Source organism: Petaurus breviceps, unplaced genomic scaffold, assembly GCF_028583685.1.
Source record: "Petaurus breviceps papuanus isolate PSGF00001 unplaced genomic scaffold, PetGlider_PUasm1.0 90515, whole genome shotgun sequence".
Classification (NCBI taxonomy): domain Eukaryota; kingdom Metazoa; phylum Chordata; class Mammalia; order Diprotodontia; family Petauridae; genus Petaurus; species Petaurus breviceps.
Window position 1 is genome coordinate 472,178 of NW_027187269.1, and position 26,514 is coordinate 498,691.

General features: G+C 38.1%; 2 protein-coding genes across 11 annotated transcripts in view; one reads left to right on the top strand and one right to left on the bottom strand.

The window, feature by feature from the left end:
• ATP5PF (ATP synthase peripheral stalk subunit F6) overlaps positions 1–26,514 on the bottom strand; it is a 393,425-nt gene that overhangs the window by 52,661 nt on the left and 314,250 nt on the right. The gene's annotated exons all lie outside the window — the stretch shown is intronic.
• Positions 1–26,514, top strand: part of GABPA (GA binding protein transcription factor subunit alpha) — an 87,827-nt gene that overhangs the window by 43,495 nt on the left and 17,818 nt on the right. For 8 of the 10 annotated variants that reach the window (XM_069062955.1, XM_069062952.1, XM_069062958.1 and 5 more), the window contains 3 exons: positions 1,283–1,367; positions 5,404–5,649; positions 17,768–17,884. In XM_069062955.1, coding sequence (XP_068919056.1) covers positions 1,283–1,367; positions 5,404–5,649; positions 17,768–17,884 — 448 coding nt within the window. The remainder of the gene's footprint in view (positions 1–1,282; positions 1,368–5,403; positions 5,650–17,767; positions 17,885–26,514) is intronic. The other 2 variants (XM_069062954.1, XM_069062959.1) reach the window with 1 other exon arrangement.

A 26,514-nucleotide genomic window follows, 5' to 3' on the forward strand; every position in this document is an offset into this window, starting at 1 on the left:
TTCTGTTTGGGCATTTCTGTAGATAGTTCACTTCATAGTGGGGGGAAAAAATTAAGGCAGTTGCCAAAATCCAAATAAGGGGAACTGAACTAATATGGTAGTTATATGCACAGAGAAAACAGGCTTGATACATGGGAGATAAAAATGACAATGATTTAAATACAGAGTATGAATCAAGAATAATGAGGAGGCTGCAAATATGAGTGACTTGGAGAAGGCTATTTACCATATCAGAAATATGAAAGTTCAGAGGAGAGGGGAATTGGGGAGGAGAGGGGGGAATAATGAATTTTAGGCCTACTGAATCTGAGATGCATACAGTTCAAAATCTGAAAACTAGGGAGAGAGATTAGGATTGAATGTATACTCATGCAAATTATCTACTTAGAGATGATAATTAATTAGGTCACCAAGGGAGAGAATTATAAAGGGAATAGAAGAATAAAGTATTATGAAGGAGAGGGCAATTTCAGATGAATCAAGTATTAAAAGAAGAATGAGCATTGAGTGGAGACTATTTACATTTGGCAACTAAGGAACTAAATTTGAAGAGAGGAGTTATTGAGCGATGAAATTAGAGTCTAGATCAGGGGTGGGGAATCTGTGACCTCAAGGCTACTTGTGGCCCTCTAGGTCCTCAAGTGCAGCCCTTTGACTGAGTACAAGTTTTACTGAACAAATCAAGGATTTTGGCCTCTAGGCAGCAGGTACCCCACTCCTGAACTTGACTGCAAATGGTAGAAGAGAGGAAAGGAAGTAGAAGCAATATGTGTAGACATCTTTTTTTATCAGATCAACTGAAAAGGAAGACAGATAAAGAATGATAACTTGAGATTCTAGTGAGGATTTTTTAAGGATAGAGGAAACTTGCGTGTTCATAGGCAACAGAAAATAAACTAGTAGATGGGATGAGTTTGATCTTTCAGCATGGTGCCATGGAAAGAGCATTGGATTTGTAGTCACAGAAACTGAGTTTGAATTCTGAATCTGCTACTTAACATCTCTCTGGGCTTCTCTTAGATCCCTTACAGCTCAAAATCTGTGATCATAACATTTATGATCCTTTAATCTTAATATTTACTCCAGCAGTTAAAATATTTTTAGTTTTGCATAAAAATTGAATATTGTCACATTTAGCTAGGTAACCTTTAAGCCATAATTTTGATGTATTAGATGCTTCAGTTACTCATGGTTGTTGTGTTCACGTTTCTTTATAGTAAACTGATTTATTTTAAAGATCAAGAAAAATTATAACATTTACTTATTTTATTCTTATATCAAGCTGGATCCAGACCGAAGTTTATTTGACCAAGGAGTAAAGACTGATGGAACTGTTCAACTTAGTGTACAAGTCATCTCTTATCAAGGTTAGTATTCTTAAAACTATTTTCAACTAGAAAAATTTATTAAATAACTATAATGTGTCAGGCATAGTCCTAACTGTTAAATACTGTTTTAACTGTATTACTTGGCTATTTAGTAATTGTTTTACAAATTAGAAGTTGTCACTGTAAGTACTTAGTGTTTTCATAGAATATGAGCTTATGTTTTAGTTTTAATAATTTATACTCACCTGAATTTTGCATATGTCTGGGAAACTTTTTTTAAAAATTCTTGGGAGGATTTATTTTTAGGTGATCATCATTAGGTGAACATCAGTGATGTTCCTAAAATGCAGATTTGACAATGTCACTTCTCAATAAATTATAAGACTCCCTTTCACCTCTAAGATTAACTATAAAGTTCTGTTTGGTTAAAGCCCTTCCTGACCTGCCTGCCCCCTTTCCAAGTCTTTTATATCTTATACTCTTCTCCCCTGCTACATACTCTTCCACACAATTACATTGTCCTCCTTGCTGTTCTTCAAATGAGGAACTCCATCTCTCAATTTTGGTAATTTTCACTGGATGCCCCCTATACCTAGAATCCTTTTCCTCGTCATTTCTGCCTCCTAACCTCCCTACTTTCCTTTGAGTGCCAACTAAATTCCCTTTTACAGGCAGCTTTCCTTATCTGCCTTAATTCCAGTCCCATCCCTCTGTTGATTATTTCAAATTTATCCTGTCTACTGCTTGACTATGCATATTTGCTTCCATATTGTCTCTTCCATTGGACTGCAAGCTCCTTAAGAGCAGGGACTGTCTTTTGTCTTTCTATGTATCCCCAGTGCTTTTCAATTCCTGACATATAGTGTGTACTTAATATTTTTCAATGGAATGATTGCATATTAGCTAAGGAAGGTATAAGTGTTCTTAATCTGAATTACATTAAGTAATTTAGTTATTATTTTAGATGAACAGAATTCAAAAATTATGTCACAAACTGAGACTTGGTTAATAAATACTAAACAATTGGTCATTATTTCTGTCTTGCATGACAATTTTCTGAAAAATAGAGATGCTCAGTAATTCAATCAGAAGACTAAGAACCATTGAAGGCTTGATTGAATGGGATTTGAATATGTTCTAGGAAGTCATAACTTTAAAATATTGCTATCTCAAATCTCTTTATCTTAGGTATTGCTGAGAAACAGACTTGGGGTCTTTATAAGTTACGTAAATGAATTTTAAAGAATTAATTGGGCAGCAAAGTTTTAACTACTTTCAAGACTGATTTTCATTATTAATTCAACGTGAGTTTGTTTTTCTTACCAAAAAGTTTGCTATATTATATTTTGATTGAAAACTGCCAACAGATACCAGATTAGGAAATAGCTGCTAAATAATGCACTATAATTTTTAGGAACTATCAAACAGGTTAAATGACTTGCCCAGGGTTACACATCTATCTAATTAGACTCTGAGGCTGGATTTGAACTCAAGACTTCCTCACGCTAGATCCAGAGCTCTATCCACTGCTCCACTAGTTGCCTTTAGCTGGAAATGGGACCACAGGAGGTAGAGGGATTTTCTAGGCTGAAAAGTCTGCTGGGGCATGGAGGATCAAGAATACATGCAGATAGTTTTGAAAAGACTCACAAACTATTGGTAACGTTATGAAAAGTTTATCCAAATCATTAAGAATAACGTATTAATTTAAACAACATTTAAAGTTTTATCTGTACACCCATGAAATTGGAAAAGATGATTAAAAGATGGAAGAGTCCATTTAAAAGAACTTGTAGAAGACAAGTATACTGTTGGTGGAGCTGTGAATTGGTCCAGCTATTCTGGAAAATAATTACCAAGGTGTTTACACTATTTGACCCAGAAACCTTACTTTGAGGTATATGCGCCAAGAGGTCCAGGACAAAGACCACCAATATCACCAGAATGTAATTAGTACTTTTTGTGGTACCAAAAAACATACTAGAAGCAAAGTATTTATTTGTATGCACACATATGCCCTTACTTAGAGTGGCTAATTTAGTTGCTACTTCCTAACTGCCCAGGCCTCTATCTTCGCTCTGGGGGGATGTCTCCCCCATCTTCAAAAACCCTCACTTGCTCTGTCCCTCCCTGCCAGCTGTTGTCCTATCTCTCTTCCCTCTTTCATGGCTAAACTCCTTAAGAAGGCCATCTACAATCTGTGCCTTCTCTCTGTCTTCTTAACTTTACCAGCTTAGCCTTTAGCTTGACTCCTAACCTCATCATTCAACTGAAACTATCTCTCCAGAGTTACAAATGATCATTTAATTGCCAAGTGTAATAATAACCTTTTTCTTAATCCTTATCCTTGACCTCTCTGCAGCCTTTGAGACTATGCTTTGAGACTCTGCTCTTCATTGCTTCCCCCCCCCCTTTTTCTGTCCTGCTTCTCCTCCCACCTATCTGTTCCTCCTCAGTTTCCTTTGTGTAATCTTCATCTGAGTCATATCTACTAACCATAGGTGGCCCCTTAAAGGCTCTCCTTGGACCTTCACTTTTGCCTCTGTGCTAACAATCCTTAAACTTTTAGGGGTCAGGACACCTGTACAATTACTTTAAAAAATTAGTCAAGTCAAAGGAGCATTTGTTTATATGGATTTTAGCATTTGATTTTTACCGTATTAGAAGTTAAAACATTTTAGTATTATAGAAATAAATTTTACCGTGAGGTACCCCATAAAAGGGTCTCAGGGATCCCTAGTGGTTCCTGGATCACTGCTCTACATTAATTTACTTATCTCAACAGCTCCCATGGATTTAGTTATTATCTCTATGCATATGATTCTCAGATCTATTTATCCAGCCTTAACTTCTCTTGACCTCCAGTCCTACAGATTGAACTACTTTAAAGACCAACAAACTTAAAATCAACATGCCCTAGACTGAACTCATCTTTTTCTTAAAACTCTCCTCTCTTCTTAACTTCCCTATTTCTGTGGAAGTTAGTACCTGGTTTGTACGTAGTGTTTTGCATGTTTTCTCCTTATTATACTGTCACTTCATTGTAAGTAAGGACTATTAGTTGCCTTTATTTGTATCCTCAGCCCCTTTCACAATGCCTGGCAATACTGGGTCTTTATTATGTGCTTGTTAACTTGGACTTGGGGGTTCTAATCAAGACTGCCTTCTTTAGGCAGCAAACTATGTTCTCAGTCTTTCTTTTTTTTTTTCTTTTATATCACCAGAATGTACGTCAGAGCCTGAGAGGTGACTATTTTAAATAGGGGCAGCATCTGAGATAATTTCAATAATAAAGCATTTTTTTAAACTACAACTTTTTGAATGTATATGTATATTTGCCCTGTGGTCTCAAAAGTGCTAAGATTGCCTAACATTTAAATTTTCATATCAATAAACAATGTTGCATATGAATCATTACCATTTCATATTATAAAGGCAAGAAGCACTATGTAATAGTGGATAGAGAATTAGCCTTGGAGTCAGGGAAACCTGGGTTGTAACCAGGGTTTTGCTGGAACAAAATCATTCTAGTTTTTGAGAATTGGTTGCTAGATTTTCAGTGTGAGCATTTACATCTTGAAAATTGGTAAAGATTAAAAATCAGGCCTTGATTATTGTTTTGTTGGTTGTCTAGACTTTAAAATGTGATGGAGAAAATATTAGTGAAATGAAGAATGTGCTAATAATGCAGATTATAAACTTAAAAGTGTTTTAGATGTTTTTGGAGATCCTGGTTCTAGCATATACTGAATGGGTGAATGCAGGCAAGTAACTTAACCTCTCAGTACCTTAGGGAGCTCTATGAAAGTATAAACTGTGGAGCAGGTGCTCTTTTGTCTTGGAAGAAACAATTTGTATCTACCTATATCCTTGAAATCATAGGTCTGGTTTAAAACAAACATGGGTTATTGTTGATAACTTTTATGTGTCAAGAGTAGTTTGGATATGTTGCTACAAAACATTATAATAGCAATTTGCTATATGATATTCGTAAGAATTTGAAATAAACTGAGTCTTATTTTAATAACTTACTGCTTTCTTTCAAGTTAAAAATGATTTTCCATTCTTTTTTTAGGGATAGAGCCCAAGTTAAATATCCTTGAAATTGTTAAACCTGCAGAAACTGTTGAAGTTGTTATTGACCCAGATGCCCACCATGCTGAAGCTGAAGCACATCTTGTGGAGGAAGCTCAAGTAATAACCCTTGATGGCACTAAACATATTGCAACAATTTCAGATGAAACTTCAGAACAAGTGACAAGATGGGCTGCTGCACTTGAAGGTTATAGGAAAGAACAAGAACGTCTCGGAATACCCTATGGTAAAACTTATATATTAAAACATATTGATGAACTCTTTCTTAAAAAGTTTTATTTGGAAAGTATATATTTGTTTAAAAGCTACCAAAAGGTAGATATGTTTATGTTAGAGTTGTTTTCAGAGATGTATATTTTTTTTAATTTTAATAAGTGGCATGTGTAGCATCAGCATGATATTCACAGCAGTCTTTTGTATCCATTACATAGGCTAGTGGCAGTTTAGGGGTAACTGGTGTCAACATAACTGTACAACAGTATAACAGGGATAACACAAAATAAGTACATAAAACATTATCTTAGGGTAGGAGTTGAGCACATCATCCCCCCTCAAACAATTGGGGCCCCAAATCTTGGGATAAGGTGTGAAGGTATCTTCTTCCATAGCTACTTCCTGCTGAAATTGGACTTAGAGCTGTCCCTTTCCCAAGAGGTCCTTTTCAAGAGGTCAGTTCTTTAGTGGCATCTGAACCTTGGTTGATACCAAATCTACAGGAAACAAATCTAGCAAACAAGTTTAACAGGCAAAAAGCCAAAAAGAAACAAGGAGATAATAACCAGAAGCAGGGTAGATATAGGGTCAGCTGTGCTTCTAGAGTCCATGAACCCATTATCATAGCTTTATTGTTTACTTTTTTCTAATTTGCAGTTTTGTGGTCATCATTCTGGCTAGAGGTATACTTTTCTTTAATCTGATCTAGGGCCTGGCCAATTTCCTCTTCTCCCTGCAGGTGTGACAAACTTGAATACAATGTTTCAGGAGGATCTGTAGAGACAGTTCTTACTCCCCTATTCAGTCTAATATTAAGCCCCTTTTCTCAGTACATTTTCTATAGTTCATTAGTTGGAATACCATTCTTCCAAAATCTACCCCTGTTCTTAATATAGCAGCAAACAAATCTTTCCTTGTTAACCTATTCTGATGTCAAATCTGCTGGCTGTTTATTCTTCTTTCTCAAGGAAACTTATCTTTTCCTGATTCCCTTAAGTCTCTTAACTGTGAAATCTTATCCAGCAGCTCCAAAAGAGAGTGCCCTTTCTCCCCAATTGGTAGAGTCAGAATTAGGTGCTTATAAGTAAGAAGAGCCATCTTCAATATATTTCTATGAGAAACTGCTAAGGGGATACCATGATAAGCCTTGGCATTTCCCATCATTATTGCTATCTTCATTGCCTCCTCCTTTAACTTTCTCATGCAGTCCCTAAGCAAATACCAGGGTTAGTCTCCACTAGGCCACATAGTCAGTAGGATACTGCCTGCTGCATTCATTTGCAACTAAAGCTAACAAATTAATAGCATTGTTACCTCTCTGCATACAGTAATCCCTGAAAGCCTGCTGTATAAAAGGATTCTAATACCTATAAATTTCAAGCAATCTACAGGTACCTGTTGATACTTCTCCAGCACTTTCATCACTGATTCTCACCATCCAAGACACTAACAATTCTCCCATCATTTGGGTGAATCGACTAAATATATAGGTGACCTCCTGCCGAGTAAAATCCTCGATTATGCCCCCAATAATTGTGAATACTTTGCAGTTCTTCTTTTGACAACTGTTTGTTCATATTCTCTGACTATTTATCTGTTGGGATTTTTCTGTCAGTTGTTTGCTGATTTTCCCAGCAGTTTTTATCAAATAGGAGAATTTTCCCTAAGTAACATGAGTTTTGCCCTTTATCAGATAATTGCATTATTGAAATCTGGTTTTTTTCTGAATCTTTCTTGTCTGATCTATTCCATTGATCTATTTCTCTATTCTTTAATTACCAGATGATTTTGATGACTATTATTTTCTAATGTAGTTGAGGTCTGGAACTACTATTCTCCCTTCATCTTTCTTTTTATCTTTTCCCTTGAAATTCTAGATCTTTTGTTTTACCAAATAAAATTTTTAATTTTTTATCAAGCTCCATAAAGTATCCCCTTGTAATTTGATAGATATAGCATTAAAGGTGTAAATTAACTTTGGTAGTATTATGATTTTTATTATATTAATATGCCTTACCATAAGCACTAAATATTCCTTCTATTTTTTAAGTTATTAATTTTTTTAAGGAGCACTCTATAATTGAATTTAAACAAGTCTTTTGTGTGCTTTAGGATATTGATCCCCAGATATTCGATGTATTTTGTAGTTATTTGGAATGAGATTTCCTTATTATTGCTTTTTTGTTTCTTGGTATATAGAAATGTTTATTTTTTAAAGTTTAATTTAAATTTTTTTGTTACATTTCAAATTCCAAACTGTCTCCTTCTCTCCCACCCCACATTAGAGAAGGTCACCATTTGAAACAAATACATATGTGAAGCCTTATTATGCATACAGTATGTTACCGTATACAACATTTTCCTGATTCTGTTCATTTCACTCTTCATTATTTCATGCAAATCTTTCCATGTTTTCCTAAAATCAATCTTTTCATCATTTCTTATAGCATAGTAGTATTCCATCACAATCATATACTACAACTGTTTAGCCATTCCTCAGTTGATAGGCATCTCTCCATATCCAGTTCTTTGTCACCACAAAGAGAGCTACTATAAATATTTTAGAACACACAAGTTCTTTTCCTTTTTCCCTAATCACCTTGGGAAATAAACCTAATAATGGTATTATTGAGTCATAACTCTTTAGACGTAATTCCAGATTGCTCCCCACAATGGTTGGATCAGTTCACAGTTCCACCAACAATGTATTAGTGTCCCAATTTTTCCACATATGCTTCTTTTCATTTTTATATATTTTGTATTATTTATGGAAATGCTGTTTATTTTTCTTTGAGGTATTTTACCTCTTTTTCTAATTTTTTATTCTTGTTGTTTTGTTTGACTAATTCTTGGTTCCTCATACAGTTATTTGTTTCCATTTGGTTGATTCTAGTTTTTAGCAAATCATTTTCCTTGGTTAATTTTTGGAGCTCCTTTTCCATATCATACACTTTTCTTTTTTGAGAGATGTTTTCCTCATTATAATGTTTTTCTAATTCTGCTATTTTGGTTTTGAGAGAATTATTCATTTTGTCGTCTCTCTCTCTCAGTTTTCAAAGTTCCTTTTGATTTCATCTAGGAGAACCTTCTGTGCTTGGGACCCATTTCCTATTGATGTTTCAACTGTGGGTGTGGAGTCCACATTGTCTCCCTCTGACTCTGGTTCCTCCCTCTGAGGATAGTAGGACTCCAGAGTCTTTGTCTTTGTAGTCAGCTTTCTACCCATTTTGTGGCAGGGCCCTAGCCACGCCCTTCCTCTAGGGATCCCAAGCCTTTACTGTAGAGGGTTTTGCCTTGGGGCAAGAGTTACTGTGTTTTCAGGGTCAGAGGGGGGGTTTGGAGCAAGTGAGGTTCACTCTGTCATCCTGGTCTTTGGAGGTCCTGAAAGGGGCTTTTTTTTTTTTTTTAATTTCTGGGGTATGAAGTGGTAGCCCCAGGAGTGTTTGCTGTCCAGGACAGGGGCCCTTGTATTTGCTTCTTACCTTGCTCTTTCCAGTCCCAGCCCTTTGGTGATAGGCCTGGTAGTGGCCCTTGTGGTTAGTGTGAAGACTTGCCCTCTGAGTTTATCAGGCCCCTTCCGGGGCTGCCTCTGTGTCTGCTGGCCGCGCCTTCCGGGCCTGCCTCTGCATCTCAATGCTGTTTATTTTTGAGGATGCATTTTGTAGTCTGAAATTTTTGCTGAAGCCATTAATTTTATCATTTAGTGTCTTTGCTGATTCCCTGGGGTTTTCCGACTTAAATCATCATATTATCAGCAAAAAAGGATAGTTTCATGTCATCTTTACCTATCTTTATGCCTTTAATTATTTCCTTTTGTCTTATTGCCTTTACTAGTATTTTCAGGACTATATCAAATAATAGTAGAGAGAATGGACATCCTTGCTTGACTCCTTTACTTCCTGAAAGATGTTCTGGTGTATCCAAACTGCACAAGATGCTTGCTTTTGGTTTTAGGTAGACACATTTTATGATATTAAAAAAAAGTTCTCTCTGCCTGGAGCACCAACGCAATATCCACAGCACCAATGGCAACTGTAAATATGCCGGCATAGTTCTCAATTGCAAAATATAAGACTCTTCATATAGAAGACAGAAGCAAAAACATTTATCCGGACACCAGATAACGAAATCCCAACACCAGGAAACCGAATCCATCATAGCAATATAGAAGTTAATACACCATAACACAGCAGAGAGCTACACCATCCTTTAGCCTTCCCACAGACCAACACTCACAAGTCTAGCTGTCTACCTGGGTGCATCCTCTCCTCCCTCTAGCTCTAACTTCAGTGACTTCTAAGACTACAGAGGTCACCTTTCTTTTATTGCTAGACCTTGATTTGACTCTTGCTCACTCACTCTGCCCTGTTTCCTCTATTCTATTCCCCCCACAGAAGAAGCATTCACTAGTAGGCAAAGTGTCCTCAGGTTCTGTCTATACGGCCCTGTGTCCCCCTCGTCACTGTTAACCTCTACCAGATTTCTGCCTTCACTTCCATCTCTTGGTGTATGTTTAGAAGGATATCTCTTACTGCTCTTCCTGTTGCTACACTGTTGCCATCTTCAGTTATTCATTCCTCCTACATTTCTATTGTTTGGGGTTTTCAGGAAGCAAAAATTTTATTCATATTATCATGTTCTTTCGAAAAATGTTTCAAATTCTTTATTGTTGAATGTCCATCTTTTTCCTGTATAGTTAACATATATTTTGGGGGTAGGTCATGCTGGACTCCATCCTGAGCCCCAGTGTTCTTTGGAACACAGTATACCATCCCTCCTTTCTCTAGTGGTTACAAAAGAGTTTTGCACTATTCAAATGTTCTTTCCTTTGTAGTTGAAGAATTTTCTCCTGATGGCTTGCAGAACCTGTTTATGAATTGATTTACCTTATTTTGGGTTAAGTTTAAATTTAACCCATTGTGTCTTGGGAGTTTTCAGCCTTGGGTCTTTTTTTCTGGAGATAATCTGAATTCATTCAATTGGAATTTCATTTTCTGTGTTTAGAAGTTCTGGTTAGTTCTCTTCTCTTCTATTATTTCCTTCATTATGGTGTGACTGTTTTTTGACCTTTTGTGTTCTTGGAGATTTACAATCCTTAAGCTGTCTCATCTTTGAAATCCATATATTTTGCTTGCGTAGTGAACATATTTTATTTAAATGGTTTGGGGTTTTTTGCTTTTCTTCTAGGTTTTACTTCACTTCTCCATATTTACATTCCCAATCTATTGTTCTCTCTTTGTTTCTTTGGTGAGACTTGCCATTGCAGATTCCAGTTTTTCTATTTTGCTTATTATTTTTGTTATTCAGGATATTTATTTTGCTCTTATAATTCTCATTTCTCTTTTAATACACTCAAAACAGTATGCTGTGGTTCCATGTTCTCAAATCCCACAGGGTCCTGTGCTAGATAATTTTTCTTCATACTGAAGTATTTATTCATCAATTCCTGAACTCATTTACTTGATCTGGCAGCCATATTTCCTTCTATTATTACTGTTTTTCCTGTGGGATTATACATTTATATTCTAGGTTTTTGAGATTTCTTTCTCCTGAAATCTTTGGTACTTTTATTCTTTTTCCCTACTTCTTTTTTTCATTACTCACTTCTTAACTCTCCCTCCCCTTGTGGTTTCCTTGGGAGCTCAACCTCAAAGCATCTCAGAAATGACCCCAGCTGCATGCTGTGCTCTTTCCTTCAGGGTTGGTGGAATGCTGCACAACTCCCCACACATACTGTGTCTTGTTTTAGTTCCCTCTCTTCTTTAGTTCCCTCTCTTCCTTAGTTCTCTGCCTCAGCACCAGCAGTTCAGAGCCTGCATTCCCCTTACTGGCAGTTCAGAACTTTGTAGCACCAGTACTTCTGGGTTTCAGTCCCCATCAGGGTTTTGTCCCTTAAGGGCCATGGCCAAACTGGCTATCAAAGCCCATGCAAACTTCTCCAGCCTGGAGCCCAGATATCTGTGGCACTTGAAAGAAGAAAGGGAGAACAGGTTACAGAGATGGGTACTGATGTGTAACCCTGTGTCATGTCATTGGATATGCTACTACATCCCCATTGCCAATAGCATGAAAAGTGGGGGATTGTTGAGTGAGCTCAGGGGCAGTAAGTGTCAGTTCTTGGGCTTTTGTTTTGGGTCTTTTTTTTTCTTTTACCTTCTTTTGGATCTGGGGGTCCTAGACCATGGAAACAGTTGAAGTTGTTTTGTCTTTGCCACAGAATTTCTGTTTTGGGGAGATCAGAGAAGTGGTGAGGATTGGAGAAAATATCTAATGTGGTGTTTTCTGTGCTTTCATTTTTAAAAATAATTTTTTAAATTCGTTACTACATTTGAGAAAATGGAGGAAGTGGGGAGAGGGGCAGGATAGAGCTAAATGAACTCTAATGCTTTTTTTTTTTTTCAGTTTTTTTCCCAACAAGCTTATATGTCCATCTTCCTGGCCTTCTTTAATAGAACCTTTCCATTTCCCTTTCTAAAGCAAGACCAGCTTTCCTCTTTCCACTGTTATTACCCTGCTATCTAGTTCATTCAGAAACTGTTCATTTTGAGGGCTGCTAGCAGTACATCTCTAGTTCCCTATCTCTTCTTCTCTACTCACTTGAACAACTTTTCTACTACCATAAGAGCTATTTACAAATCCTACAATACCACACTCCTCTTTTTCCCCAGTAGTTTCTTTAGAACATAGAATCTTTTGTTTATCTTTTGTATCTTCAGTATTTTACACATAAGCATGTTTTAAATGTTGAATTATTTTATTGAATTGTTTGTATGTCTGATATTTTTCTTAACTCTTTAAGTAAAGCCTTATATGAGGGTTGAATAGATGTGAAATGAGGGTTCACTTATAAGTGTTTACATTTAAGAAATTTTAATGTTTCAACAGCCGAAATGGTTTCTGACGATTTAAATGCAGGTTTTTTTTAAAAAGAAAGCTTTACATTGTTACATTTTAGACAAGGTAACTCACATAGTTGCCCAGTAGTTTGATTTTACTTCTAGATGTCATCTTCTGTGCATATACACTAAGTCTGGGAAGAAATGAATGTCACTTAAAATGTGTCTCAAAAGAGAAGAAAAGTTAGATGTAATCAACAAAGAATTATTAATTCCTGCTACTTGCTAGGCACCATTTTCGGCTCTGGTAAAACAAATACAAAGAATGAAACAAACCCCATTCTCATGAGGTTACATTTTTGTGGGGGAGAAAACAAGTAAGTATCGTGTGTGTGTGTGTGTGTGTGTGTGTGTGTGTGTGTGTGTGTGTATCATAAACAAAGTGAATACATATAAAGTAATCTAAAGTTATCAAATACAAGATAATTTAGGAGAAAAGGCATTCATTTGGGGGATGAGGAAGGGCTTTGTGCAAATGATGTTACTTGAGTTGCATCTTGAAGGAACTCTGAAGCAGATGTGAGAAAGAAATACATTATGTGAATGTGGGGTGACCAGTGTAAAAGCATGGGCATGAGAGCTAAACCTTCAGTGTATGAGAAACAAAGAAAAGGCCAGTTTGGCTAGATTGCAGAGTATAGGGCAGGGTAAAATAGCCCCTGAAGATGGAAAAATATATTGGAGCCAGGTTGTGAAGGGTTTTAAAGGCTAAACAGAATAATTTTTATTATATTAATAGGAAGCTGTTATAATTGATTGGTAGGAACATCACATAGATATATTTTTAAGGGAAATTATTTTGACTGTGATATGTTAGATAGACTGTAGAGAATTGAGGCAGGTAAACCAAGTAGGAAGCTATTATAGTAAATAGTCAAGAGGTGATCAAGGCTTGAACTAAAGTGGTAACTGTGTGAATGGAGGGAAAGGGTCATATATGAGAGATGCTGTGAAGGTAGAAATGGGAAAATTTGACAACTGATTAGATATATGGGGCAATAGAATGTGAGGGATTAGGGGTAATGCCAAGGTTACACACTGGTAAATTGGAAAGATGGTAGTTCCTTAAGACAGAAATAAGGGAGGATTTGGCTGGGGGCAATGAGGGGGGGAGCGGTATAATGGTAATGTAAGTGGGAAGCTCTTTCTCATCCATTAGTAGGCCCATGTGATATGCTTAAGTGACATGGAAGCCTAAGACTCATGGGTTTGAGTCACAGAAAGCCTGTGGTGGGATGAGCTTGCTGAACAGGTAGAGTAGGAAGGGTGGAGAAGAGCTGAGAGGAAGTTGGTCAGAGCAGTTGGAACTGATGGAGAGAAAGCAGGCAACTAGCTGTGAATATTCATTTGTGGCAAGGCCAAAGCAGGAGGAAGGTTTGGGGATGGCACATTTTTATCGTGTATAGATTTCTTTGTTGCTGTGATGGATTTGGCTGTCTAGTGTTGGAATTCAGCTTTCTGGTGTTTGGATAAATGTTTCAGTTCTGTCTTCCATGTGGAGAGTCTGTTATATTTTGCAGTTCAGAATTACACAGGCATATTCATATCTGCCATGGGTGCTGTGAATATCACATTGGTGCTACATTTGGCAACAAGGATGGGATTGCGAAATATCAGACCTCTCTTTGGAGGCAGATGGACTTTAGAGAGAGAAGTAGATATCCCAGAATGGGAGGATTTATCTTATTCCTCCTAGCAAGAGAAAGGGCTAAAGGCACAGGGCTCTGTGAAAACTGGGAATCACGGCTATGGAAGGGAGAACCTAGAGATTTGGAAAGATGTTTGCAAGAAATACCAATAGAACCATGGGAAGGAACTGGCTGGGAGGTGGGGGGTGGGGTGTAGGAGATAACAGGTTATTGCCTTATGTAAAAGCAGAGACAAGCTACTGTAAGAGAAAGCTCAGATGGAAAGGAAGTTGGTTGGTTTTCATGGAAATCTTTCTCTGGCACAGTGTTTGGTTTCTCCTTTAATAGAGCAAGCTGGAGGGGGGTCTCAGGTCATAGAAGAAAAAGCTACTGTTGATTTAGCTAAGAGGAAGCCAAAAAACTAACAAAAGAATCAGTGATGAAGGGGCTAGAGAAGTATCTATAGATAATGCAGATTGCTTGAAATTTATAGGTATTAGTCAGAATCCTTTTATACAACAAGCTTTTAGGGATTACCATATGCAAGGAAGTAACAATACCTAATCTATTAGCTTTAGCTGTAGATGAATGCAGCAGGCAGTAGCCTACACTCTGTGTGACCTAATGGAGATAGACCCTGCTATTTGCATAGAGACTATATGAGAAAGTTAAAGGAAGAGGAAATTAAGACTGCAGTTATGATGGGACATTGAAAGTTATCCCAGTACCCCTTTAGCAGTTTTTCATAGAAATATCATAGTGAATATGAATCTTCCTGCTTATAAGCACCTAATTCTAACTCTACTAATCAGGGAGATAGGGCTGGATGAGAATTCACAGTTAAGTGAAAAAAGGGAAAACGATAAATTTCCTCAAGAAAGAAGAGTAAATTGCCAGCAGATTAAAAGTCAGAAGAAATTGACAAGAAAAGAATAGATAGTATTCCAACTAATGAATATATAAAATGTACTGAGAAGAGGGAGTTAATATTAGACTGAATAGGGAAGTAAGAATTGCCCCCTACAGATCCTCCTCAATCCTTGTATCCAAGTGTGTCACACTTTCAGGGAGAATAGGAAATTGGCCAAGCCCCAGCTCAGATTAAAGAAATATATAGACAGGATTATAGAACCCATATCAATTTGACCATATATTAGAAAAATAGGTCGAATACTGTAACTAGGGCATTAATTAAACTGGAGCAGAGACCTCCCTTATTTATGGAAACCCTGATAAGTTTAAACATGGAATTCCAATCGCCATCACAGAACTGGGAGGAGCTGAAATATCAGCCAGACTAGTCAAATTAATGATGAAAATTGAACAATTACCTAAGAAAGGATATACTGTGGTAATTGTACCAATTCCTGAATACATCATTGGAATAGATATATTGACAGGCATGACTCTAAATTTACCTGAAGGGAGATACCAATTTGCATTAAGGAAGACAGGAATTAATAGTTTTAGTGGGTAAAATAAAAATGGACCCAATCACTTCTTAACCTTCTGAAGTAATTACTTTAAAGCAGTATTGTGTGCCAGGTGGGCAAGATGAACTTACCAATACTGTAAAGGAATATGTTGAAGCAGGAGTGTTACTGCCTACAGCCACTCAATGGAATGATCCTGTCTAGCCAGTACAAAAGTCAGGTGGACATGGAGAATGACAGTGAATTATAGACACTTGAACAAGGTAACTCCCCCCTTGTATGCTGCTGTTCCAGATAACGTTATGTTAATAGAAAGGATTCAGAAATATGATGGGACTTGGTATGAAGTTACTGATTTAGTCAATGCTTTCTTTACCATCCCAATAGTTGTAAACAATGTACCCAAATTTGCTTTCACTTGGCAAGGCAGACAATATGCTTTTACTTGCTTGCCACAAGGCTGTCTGCATAACTCCACTATTTGTCATAGGATTGTGACTGAACATTTGGATGAATTAGAGTTACCTGGTGTGCAGCTTACCGACTACATAGATGATATTATGGCACAGGGAAAAAATGTAAAAGAAGTGAAGAAGACTTTGATGCTTTTATTTGAGCATATGAAAAGAAAAGGATGGGAAATTAACCCTTCAAAGATTCAAGGCCCAGATCAAACCTTAAAATTTTGGGGTATACAGTGGAATAAGGGGCTGCAAGAGATTCTCCTGCAAGCCAGACAAAAATATTCAAGATACTCCTATCCCTACCAATAAGAAAAAGGCCCAAAAGTTTATAAGATTAGGATTATTTGGATATTGGAGGCACCACATTCTGCATCTGGGACTGATTTTGAAACCCCATGTAGTTACTAGGAAGAAATATGAATTTGATTAGGACATGAGCAGAGGAAAGCTTTTGAAGAAGCCAAGGCTGCTCTACAGTTGGCCCTAGATTTGGCTGGTGGAATTAAAAGTGACTATACATGATGAATATGCAAACTGGAATTTATGGCAAAAAAAAAAACAAAGCTGAAATATACCCTTACAATTTTGGTCTAAGAAAATCCCTTCATCTGGAATTCAATATACCTCTTTTGAAAAGTAATTGTTAGCTACATATTGGGCTTTGGTAGAGACTGAACAACTGATCCTAGGCCATGCATTAATATTAAGACCTGGAATCCTGATTATGACCGGAGTAGTGAGCACCCCAGCTTCTCACAGAATTGGACATGCACAAGAGGCTAGCATAATTAAATGGAAATGGTATATTAAGAATAGAGCTAAAAGTGGCAAAAGTGGAGTTTCTGCTCTACATGAATCTATAGCAAACATCGATACTGAGCAAAATGATACATTCCCCCAAACCAAAGCAACAGTTGATATGGTCCTTCCTAAATGAAATGAGGGATATGATTGATAAACTGAAGAACAAAAGAAACATGCATGGTTTACTGATGGGACCACAAAATATTTGGGCCATAAAAGACATTGGAAAGTAGTAGCTTATAACCCATGTACTAGGCAGACATTGGAAAATGCTGGGACAGGAGGAAGTAGTCAGTATGCTGAACTTATAGCAGTACATCAAGCCATCAAAACAGAACAAGGAGGACAGTGTCATCTATTCACTGATTCCTGGGTGGTAGCTAATTGGTTAGCTACATGGATGGCCATGTTGAAAAATCAAAATTGAAAAATTCATGGTAAATAAGTCTGGGGCAAAGAATTATGGGAAGATATATGAGACCTGTCCTTGGTTACCAATTTGTCAGTTTTTCATGTAGATACTCACGGCCCTCACCACGCCAGAACATGAGTACAATGCACATGCTGATCATGTAGCAAAGATGCTACTCAACTTATCCCTAATCTGACACCAACTGGTGATCCTAGCAAAATGGGTCCATCAAATGATCTGCCTAATTTAGGGGTCCAGGCCACACAACAGTGTGCACAAGATCAAGGTGTTAGTATCTCTCATTCATTGTTAAAACAAGTAACAAGAAAGTTATATATGTCAGTTGGGAAAGGAATGAACTGTTCCTCAGGAAGTAACTGGAGAGATAGCAAGGGGAAAAATTCCAGCCCAAATTAGGCAGATAGATTATATTGAACCCCTATCCCAAGATAAAGGATTCAAATTTATGTGTGTTTGTGTTGACACCTATTCAGGTATACTGGTGGCTTGTCCCTATAAGAATACGACCCAGAAAAACACCTGTAAAACTCTAGGTATCATAAGTCTATATTATGGAGCTCCAATGCAGAGTCAAAGTCACAATTTCACAGGTAATGAAATAAAGTGATGTTATATATTGAATAATGGGATATATCATATTCTATATTATTCACAAGCATCTGGGTTCACTGAAAGAATGAATGGATTATTGAAAAAACAGTTAAGTAAGTTAAGTTCTAATAATTTGTATCAACATTGGAAGGATAATTTGTTCACTGCTTTACATAATTTGAATAATAGACCACTGGGGTGGGGCAGAGCCAAGATGGCAGAGTAAAAACAGGAACTTTTCTGAGCTCTGCTTCACCTACCTCCAATACCTGTAAAATATGACTAAAAAAATTTTAAAGCTACAGAACTCACAAAGTGACAGAGAGAAACAAATCTCCTGCTGAAGGTAGCCTGGCAAGCTGAAAGGAAGGGTATATCCCACGTCGCGAGGAGCTGAGCACAGTCCCACATGAGCCGTGCTGTTCTGGCCCTGGGGTGGCCCCAACCAGCAGCGTAGACTAGCCGGAGGAGACTTCAAGAGAGTGAATCACCAGCAGCTGTGATGGTTTCCTGACTTCTCAACCCATGAACACAAAAGAGATAATGAAAGGTCAGTGGGGAACTCTGTTGGAACCCAGTGACAGAAAAGTGCAGTCCAGCCCCTGCCCCCAGGGTGAGAGGTGGAGGACGCATGGCGGCTGCAGCTGCAGCATGGATACCTCTGGAGCTCCTGGCCTGCAGATTGTAGGGAGACCAAGCAGCCATTCAGAGGGTAATTGCTCTTGCTTTGACCTGCTTGGATCTGGATTGCAGTCTTGGGTGGTGGTCCTGGGTTGTGTCGTCAGTATGCCAGAGCTTGGGGTGTCTGTAGAGAGGGCATCCTCCTCATAGCTCTGACATAGTTCTCTCCCTTCTGGAGGCAGAGTTCTACCATGGCAAAGAACTCAAAAGTCAAGTAATTGGCTGGCAAGATGAGCAAGCAGAAGAAGCACAATCAGATCATAGAAGCCTTTTGGGGGGACAAAAAGGATCAAGACATGGAACCAGAAGAAGTCAATGAAGTCAAAACCTCTGCATCAAAGATTTCCAAGAAAAATATGAACTGGTTACAGGCATGGAGAAGCTGAGGAAGGATTTTGAAAATCAAGTAAGAGAAGTAGAGGAAAAATTGGGAAGAGAAATGAGAACGATGCAAGAAAATCATGAAAAGCAAGTCAACAGCCTGCTAAAGAAGAACCAAAAAAAATTAAAGAAAATAACACTATTAAAAAATAGACTAACTCAAATGGCAAAAGAGGCACAAAAAGCCAGTGATGAGAAGAATGCCTTAAGAAGTCAAATTGCCCAGATGGAAAAGGAATTTCAAAAACTCACTGAAGAGAATAATTCCTTCAGAATTAGATTGGAGCAAATGGAAGCCAGTGACTTTATGAGAAATCAAGATGTTATAAAATAGATCCAAACAAATGAAAAAAATAGAAAGCAATTTGAAATATCTCATTGGAAAAACCACTGACCTGGAAAATAGATCCAAGAAAGAGAATTTTAAAATTATTGGACTACCTGAAAGCCATGATCAGAAAAAGAACCTAGAAATCATCCTTCAAGAAATTCTCAAGGAAAATTGTACTGATATTTTAGAATCAGAGGTCAAAATAGAAATTGAAAGAATTTACCAATCACCTCTTGAAAAAGAACCCAAAAAGAAAACTCCTAGGAATATTATAGCTAATTTCCAGAGTTCCCAGGTCAAGGAGAAAATATTATAAGCTTCTGGGAATAAACAATTTGAGTATTGTAGAAACACAATCAGGATAACACAAGATCTAGCAGCTTTTACACTAAGGGATTGAAGGGCTTGGAATATGATATTCCAGAGGTCAAAGGAGCTAGAATTAAAACCAAGAATCACCTACCCAGCAATACTGAGTATAATGCTGTAATGTAATGCCAAAAGAAAGGCAACTTCCCAGGTTCAAAATACCAGCATAGGTGCTCTCCATTTTATTCAGTAACAAACCCAGAACAGAGAAGATCAAAACATGACATCATTCCAAATACAGCATTTACTAAGTGTGATTAAATAATCTCCAAGTACTACCCCACCCCTGGATCTTCCAATCATTCAATCAATTACAAAGTCCCTGTTCTAAATACTACTCCACCCCTAGGCTATACCTTCATTTAGTTCACCACAAAGCCCCTCTTCTCAAATGGAGATTAGTTTCCAAATATAAGTAAACTACATTCATTTGTTCAACCACAGAACACAAAAAGGTCAAAAGTTCCCCACCCCTGGATCACAATTGAATCTACCCCAGAGTTACATCAAGTTTAAACATAGCACTTAATACCCAAATGGAGGTCTTTTCTTCATCTTGACATGAGGCAAGTTCTCAGCAATCTTAGTTCCTGGGGAGACAAGGCTTAGCAAGGCCATAAGATACATTGCCAATCCCTTCATGAATTTATCCTCTGTCTGTAGAACAGTCCTAGAACCCCTGAACACATTAGTAAAGCCCTCTCCCAGGATTTCTGTAAACATACAACAAGAAAATCCTTCTTCAGGGCTTCTGAACCAACAGAAAGACTCCCAGACCCCTGCAACAACAGCACTGTCCTTCACCAGTGGACAGTATTCACTCTGTCTGCAGGGCAGTCTCCAGACCCCTGCAACAACAGCACTGTCCTTCACCAGTGGACAGTATTCATTCTGTCTGCAGGACAGTCTCCAGACCCCTGCAACAACAGCACTGTCCCTCACCAGTGGACAGTATTCACTCTCTGTCTGCAGGACAGTCTTAGGGCTTCTTAGCGAACAGCCAGGTTCCAGGACTTCTTCAACAAAAGGACTGTCTTTCACCAGTGGACAAATCTGGCAAAACAACATCAAAACAGACATACAAAGTACCAGCAAAACAGCCATGTCTCCTCAGTCCTTGGCAGCTCCGGGGGCAGGTCTCAAAAGTCCAGGGCAATTCAAAGTGGCCACCAGCAATTCTCTTAGTCTCTCTCTCTCCACGAGGTGCTGCTTCGAAAAAGATCTTCCGCCTCTCTCTTGTCTCTCCAAATCTACGTCACCAGCTCCTCCCAGTTCAGGACTTTCTTTTCACATCAACAAGTCCATCCCACAGGTGGGATTAACAAGCTCTGGTTTTTAACACAATCAGTTTGAAAACCAAGCCAATAACAGGGGAATCTTTAATTGCCATTACTATCACAAATGCTTCAGGGGAAAATATGGTCATTCAGTGAAATAGAGGACTTTCAAGTATTCTTGATGAAAAAAACAGAGCTGAACAGAAAATTTGACTTTCAGATACAAGAAGCAAGAGAAGCATGAGAAGGTAAACAGGAAAAATAAATCATAAGGAACTTATTAAAGTTGAACTTACATTCCTATATGGAAAAATGATAATTATAACTCATGAGACTTTTCTCCGTATGAGGATAGTTGAAGGGAATACACACACACACACACACACACACACACACACATACACATCTATATGTACATAGAGGTCACAGGATCAGTTGAATAGGAAGGGATGTTATCTAAAAGACAAAATTAAGATGAGAGGGGAATATAATGAGAGAAGGAGAAACGGAGAGATAGAATACAGTAAATTATCTCATATAAAAGAGGCAAGAGAAAACTGTTACAATGGAGGGGAAGAGCAAGAAGGTGAAAAGGAATGGGTCAGCCTTACTCTCATTGAATTTGGCTTAAGGAGGGAATAATACACACTCATTTGGGTATCTTACGCTATAGGAAAGTAGGGAGGAAGTGGGTAAGAGGGGGGATCAAAAAGGGACGGGATCAAAGTAGAAAATAGAATAAGTGGGGGGTGGGATAGGATGGAGAGAAATATAGTTAGTCTTTCACAATATAACTACTAGGGAAACATTTTGCATAATTACACATATACAACTTATATTGAATTGCTTATTTTCCCACTGGGCCTGGGTGAGGAGGGGAAAAGGGAAAGAATCTGGAAAACAAATTTTTAAAAACAAATGTTAAAAAAAAATTGTTTTTTACATGCAACTGGGAAATAAGACATACAGGCACTGAGGATAGAAATCCATCATGCCCTAATAGAAAGTTAGAAGGGGGTATTGGGGAGGATATAAGAGAGAGGAGATTGGATATTCAGTAGGCTTGCTATCTTGGGGTGGGTGGTAGGGGAAAGACAGGGAAAAAAATTGTAACTCAAAATTGTGTGGAAATGAATGTTGAAAATGAAAAATAAATTTTAAAATATGTTTTTTTAATGTTGTGATTTTCTTTAAAAAAAAAAAAAATAGACCATTGGGAGGAAGTACACCTCTAGCCAGAATGATGGCCCCAAATCTGCAAATTAGAAAACAAAAAAAAATCATAAGATTCCAAATATTAAGTATTGAACTATGAGGCAAGATGTTCCAGCACTATATCCAGGAACACGATTTGGCAGGTTATGATTTATATTGTTTAGAGGACTTTTGATTGGATAGAAAAGAAATAAGAAAAATCTCCCCTGGAATATGTATGAGAATCCCTAAAAATCATTTTGGATGAATAGTTTCTAAATCAGGATTAGCAGCTTGAGAAATACACGTATTGGCTGGAGTAATAGATTCTAATTATCAAGGAGAAATTATGATGACATTCTAAAATTTAGGTGAAGAACCTCTACAGTTTTGTAAAATAATGGAACTGTTCAACTGATCGTTATTCCTTGTGAAAATTGATCCTCTTTCTGAAATAACTATCAGAGAAACTGAAGAGTTTGGCTCTACTGATAGAAAAAAATTTGGAGCTAAAGTATGGGTAAAGAGGAAGCCAGGTGATGTTCCAGAGACTGTGAAAATTATAGCAGACAGGAAAGATAACACTTGATTACCAAATTGTACTCTTAATGCTTATATTCTACCTTGAATGAGACTATGATAGTGGGTTCATGGATTCCAGTAGCATGGCTAACCCCATATCTGCCCTGTTTCTGGTTACTGTCCCCGTGTTTCTTTTTGGCTTTTTGTCTGTTAAACTTGTTTACTAGATTTGTCTCCTGTAAGCTTAGTACCCTCTACTTGCAGATGCCTGATGGCTTAAGCCAGATGCCACTCCCTGTACACGACTGTGATGTGTCACCCCTGGACCTGGCATCAGTCAAGGTCTGGATACCAGCTAAGAACTAACCTCTCGAATGGGACCTCTTGGGACAGGGACATCTCTACGTCCAATTTCAGCAGGAAGTAGCTATGGAAGAAGAGACCTTCGCCCCTTACCCCAAGATTTTGGGCCCCATTCATTTGAGGGGGGGAATGATGGAGTGCTTGTGCTCAAGCCCCACCCTAAGATATTGTTTTATTTGCTTATTTTGTGTCATCTCTGTTGTGTCATCCCTGTTATGTTGTTGTAAAGTTCTTTTGACACCAGTTACTCTTAAACTCCTATTAACCTGTGTAATGGATATAAAAGATCTTGAGACTAAATGTAATGGTAATGTAATGGGAAGATCTTTTCCACCCATTAATAGACCCTTGTGACATGCTTAAGTCACATAGAAGCCTGAGTCACATGAAGCCTGTGGTGGAAGGAGCTTGCTGGAAGGGTGGAGCAGAGCCCAGAGGAAGTTGGTCAGAGCTGAGGGAGAGAGAGGAAGCATATTTTTTTTTTCTTTTTGGAGGGGCTAAGGTAGTGCAGTTGAGGTTAAGTAACTTGCCCAAGGTGACACTAATTTTTGTGTTAAGAGTCTGAGGCCAGATTTGAACTCAGGTCTTCCTGACTCCAGGGCTAGTGCTGTATTCACTGTGACACCTAGCTCCCCTGAGAGGAAGCATCTTCATCACCAAATGTGGTGCCAATGTGATATTAACAGTGCCTATGGTGGCTATGAATATGCCTGTGTAAATCTGAATCAAAAAATATAACAGACTCTCCACATGGAAGATAGAATCAAAACATTTTACACACCAGAAAGCTAAATCTGTTGTAGCAACAAAGAAATCTATACACAGTAGCAATGCAGGGGACACCACCTTCCCCCCTGCTAGGGCCTTCCCACAAATGAACACTCACAGTGCTGCTTCCTGCTTCCTCTCTCTCCCTCAGCTCTATCTTCTCTGACCAACTTCTTCTCAGCTCTCCTCCACCTTTCTTGCTCCACCCATTCAGCAAGCTCCTTTCACCATAGGCTTCATGTGACAAACTCGTGTGTCAGACTTCCATGTGACTTAAGCAGGTCACATGGGCCTGTTAATGGATAGGAAGGATCTTCCCATTTACATCCATTACAGGTAGGGAGAAGGGGTAAATTCTGTTTTAGATATGTTAGATTTGAGATGTTTCTGAGACATCCAGGTTGAAATGTCCAGTGAGCATTTGGTGATAGAAGGCTTCTTTGTCCGAGACTAGGGAAAAGAAGGAGGATTTTTGAGATGGAGACTGATAAAAGAGGGAACTTGTGTTGAATGGCCTTAATTTTCTCCATAAAGTAAAAGATGAAATCCTAAGCTAAAGAGGAAAAAGGGGGATACAGGGAAATGTGTGAGTCTTAAAGGGAGAAGAAAAGGTTTGGAATAGCTTCTGTAGGAAATGAAATAGGCAGCCAGTTAGGAAAGAATAAAAGTTCTGGCTTACTTCAATGATGACCCACTTGAGGTTGGATACCATGAATTTGTATTGTACACAAGTAGCACTTCAGTGAGACTTCTCTTCAGCTAGGTTTGGCAGCTTATGGGTAGGAGTACAAGTACCATATGTAGTACAAGTACCATCTCAGCCTGGGCTGAAGTTTGAGCAGATGAGCAGTGACAGAACAAGGTGGCAAATAGAGAACAATTGAAGTGCTAATTATTGGGTTGAGATTATAAAGGTGGGGGGAAGCAAAATGAAAATGGGGCTGGCAAATTACTGGTAAAGTTCACAGTCCCTAAGGAATATTTGTTGTTTTAAAATTTTATTTATCTTCTAATTTTCAGTGGCTATTTGGAAGCAAGAGGAGGATGGGAAAGTGGAGCTTGCTGGGATGGAGGAGTGTTCCTCCATCCTCCAGTGGTCCAAAAGAACCTATGACCAACTCAGCCTGCAAGTCCTCTTGTCTCCTAATGCCAGTTACACTCCTAGCCAGCCACAGTTGGTCTCTGAGGCCAGAAGCTCTGACCCAGAAACCCAAGCACTGGCCCTCTGCTAGACTTGGGTCTTGATTTTGCTCTGCAGCTACAGTTCCAGTCCTCTGGGGCACAGTGGGGTGGGGGCAGTCCTCATGGTCTCTTGACAGGCATAGGAACCTGGGTCTCAATTTGATCCTAGTTGTTCACATTTTAATAGGAGTAAATCTGAGAATCCACTTAATACGTTATCTCTTTTTCTGCATTAAATAGCATCATATTGCCCTGAAAGAGATAAATGGACTACTAAAACTTGGATAATTTGCTATATTCTCTTCAGTGTGATCATCTTTTAAAATGACTGATAACAGTAAATGAAACTATCAGACATTTATAGTTGGGGGACAGGATTTGAGAGAGAGGGCAGGGTTCAAAACCAGCTGAGGAAAATAAATATGGCCCCAAAATATATTTGACTCCTAGAATTTCAGTCTAATTTTTTTCAGTCAAAATTTAGCAATATTATTTTATAGCACTTTATTCATTTAAGCATCAGAGGTAGCTGTTACAGATATTTTACCCATTTTACAGATGAGAAACAGGCTCACAGGTAGTATTTGTACCTTGATCTTCCTGATTCCCAAGTGAATAATAAGTAAATCATTTATTAAGTGTTTATTTTATACAAAGTACCAATTTAAGTGCTAGAGATACAAATAGAAAAACAAATGTCCTTTTCTTTCAAGTAGCTACATTCTAAAGGAGTATATGGAAGGTTTCAGCTACAGGTCAGGTAGACATGTTCCATGTTGTCCTTAGCCTGCAGCATCAAAGTAAATGCTATTATTTTTTCTGTCATGTTATTTCCATTGATAAAAATCATCAATTTCTTATTTTTGAGCCACTTTATAGTGCTAAGAACATTCTTTTCTAGTTCTTAAGTAGCTATGGTGATAGTCTCTGTTGGAACAGATCCCAGGCTACATTTGCACAGGGGATTGCCTCCCAGGATGATGGTTAGACACTCTATTTTTATTTTCATGGCTCTTGGGTTCAGAGTCCTCGACTGTCTCCCTCAGAGTCTGAGAAGATATGATGGTCAAGATACTGGTGATAATTTTACTTGGCCTGATACATTTGGTCTCTTCCTCGGGGTTCCTTCCTGCTTTATCCAGCCTTGCTTTCCTAAGACATCTGGCAATACAAGGGATACATTTTTGGGCCAGGAAGTCAGACAACCTGAGTTCAGATGCACCCTCAGAAATAATTTGTAGCTATGTGACCTTGAGCAAATCACTTAACTTCTTTTTGTCTCAGTTTACTTAGTTGTAAAATGAGGTTAATAATAGCACCTACTTCTCAGGGTTGTTATGAGGATCAAATGAGATATCTGTAAAGCATTTAGCATATTCCTGACCCAAAGGAGGCACTATGCTTATTCCCTTCTCTTCCCCTTCCCATCTTATATGTAGAAATTGATTAACAATTGGTGATGACTGACCCCTTCTCCATAAGAATTGCTTCACTGGATGATGGCTATACCCAGCATTTTATCCACATGGTTTTGGTGGGTTGGGGTTTTTTTTTTTTATCA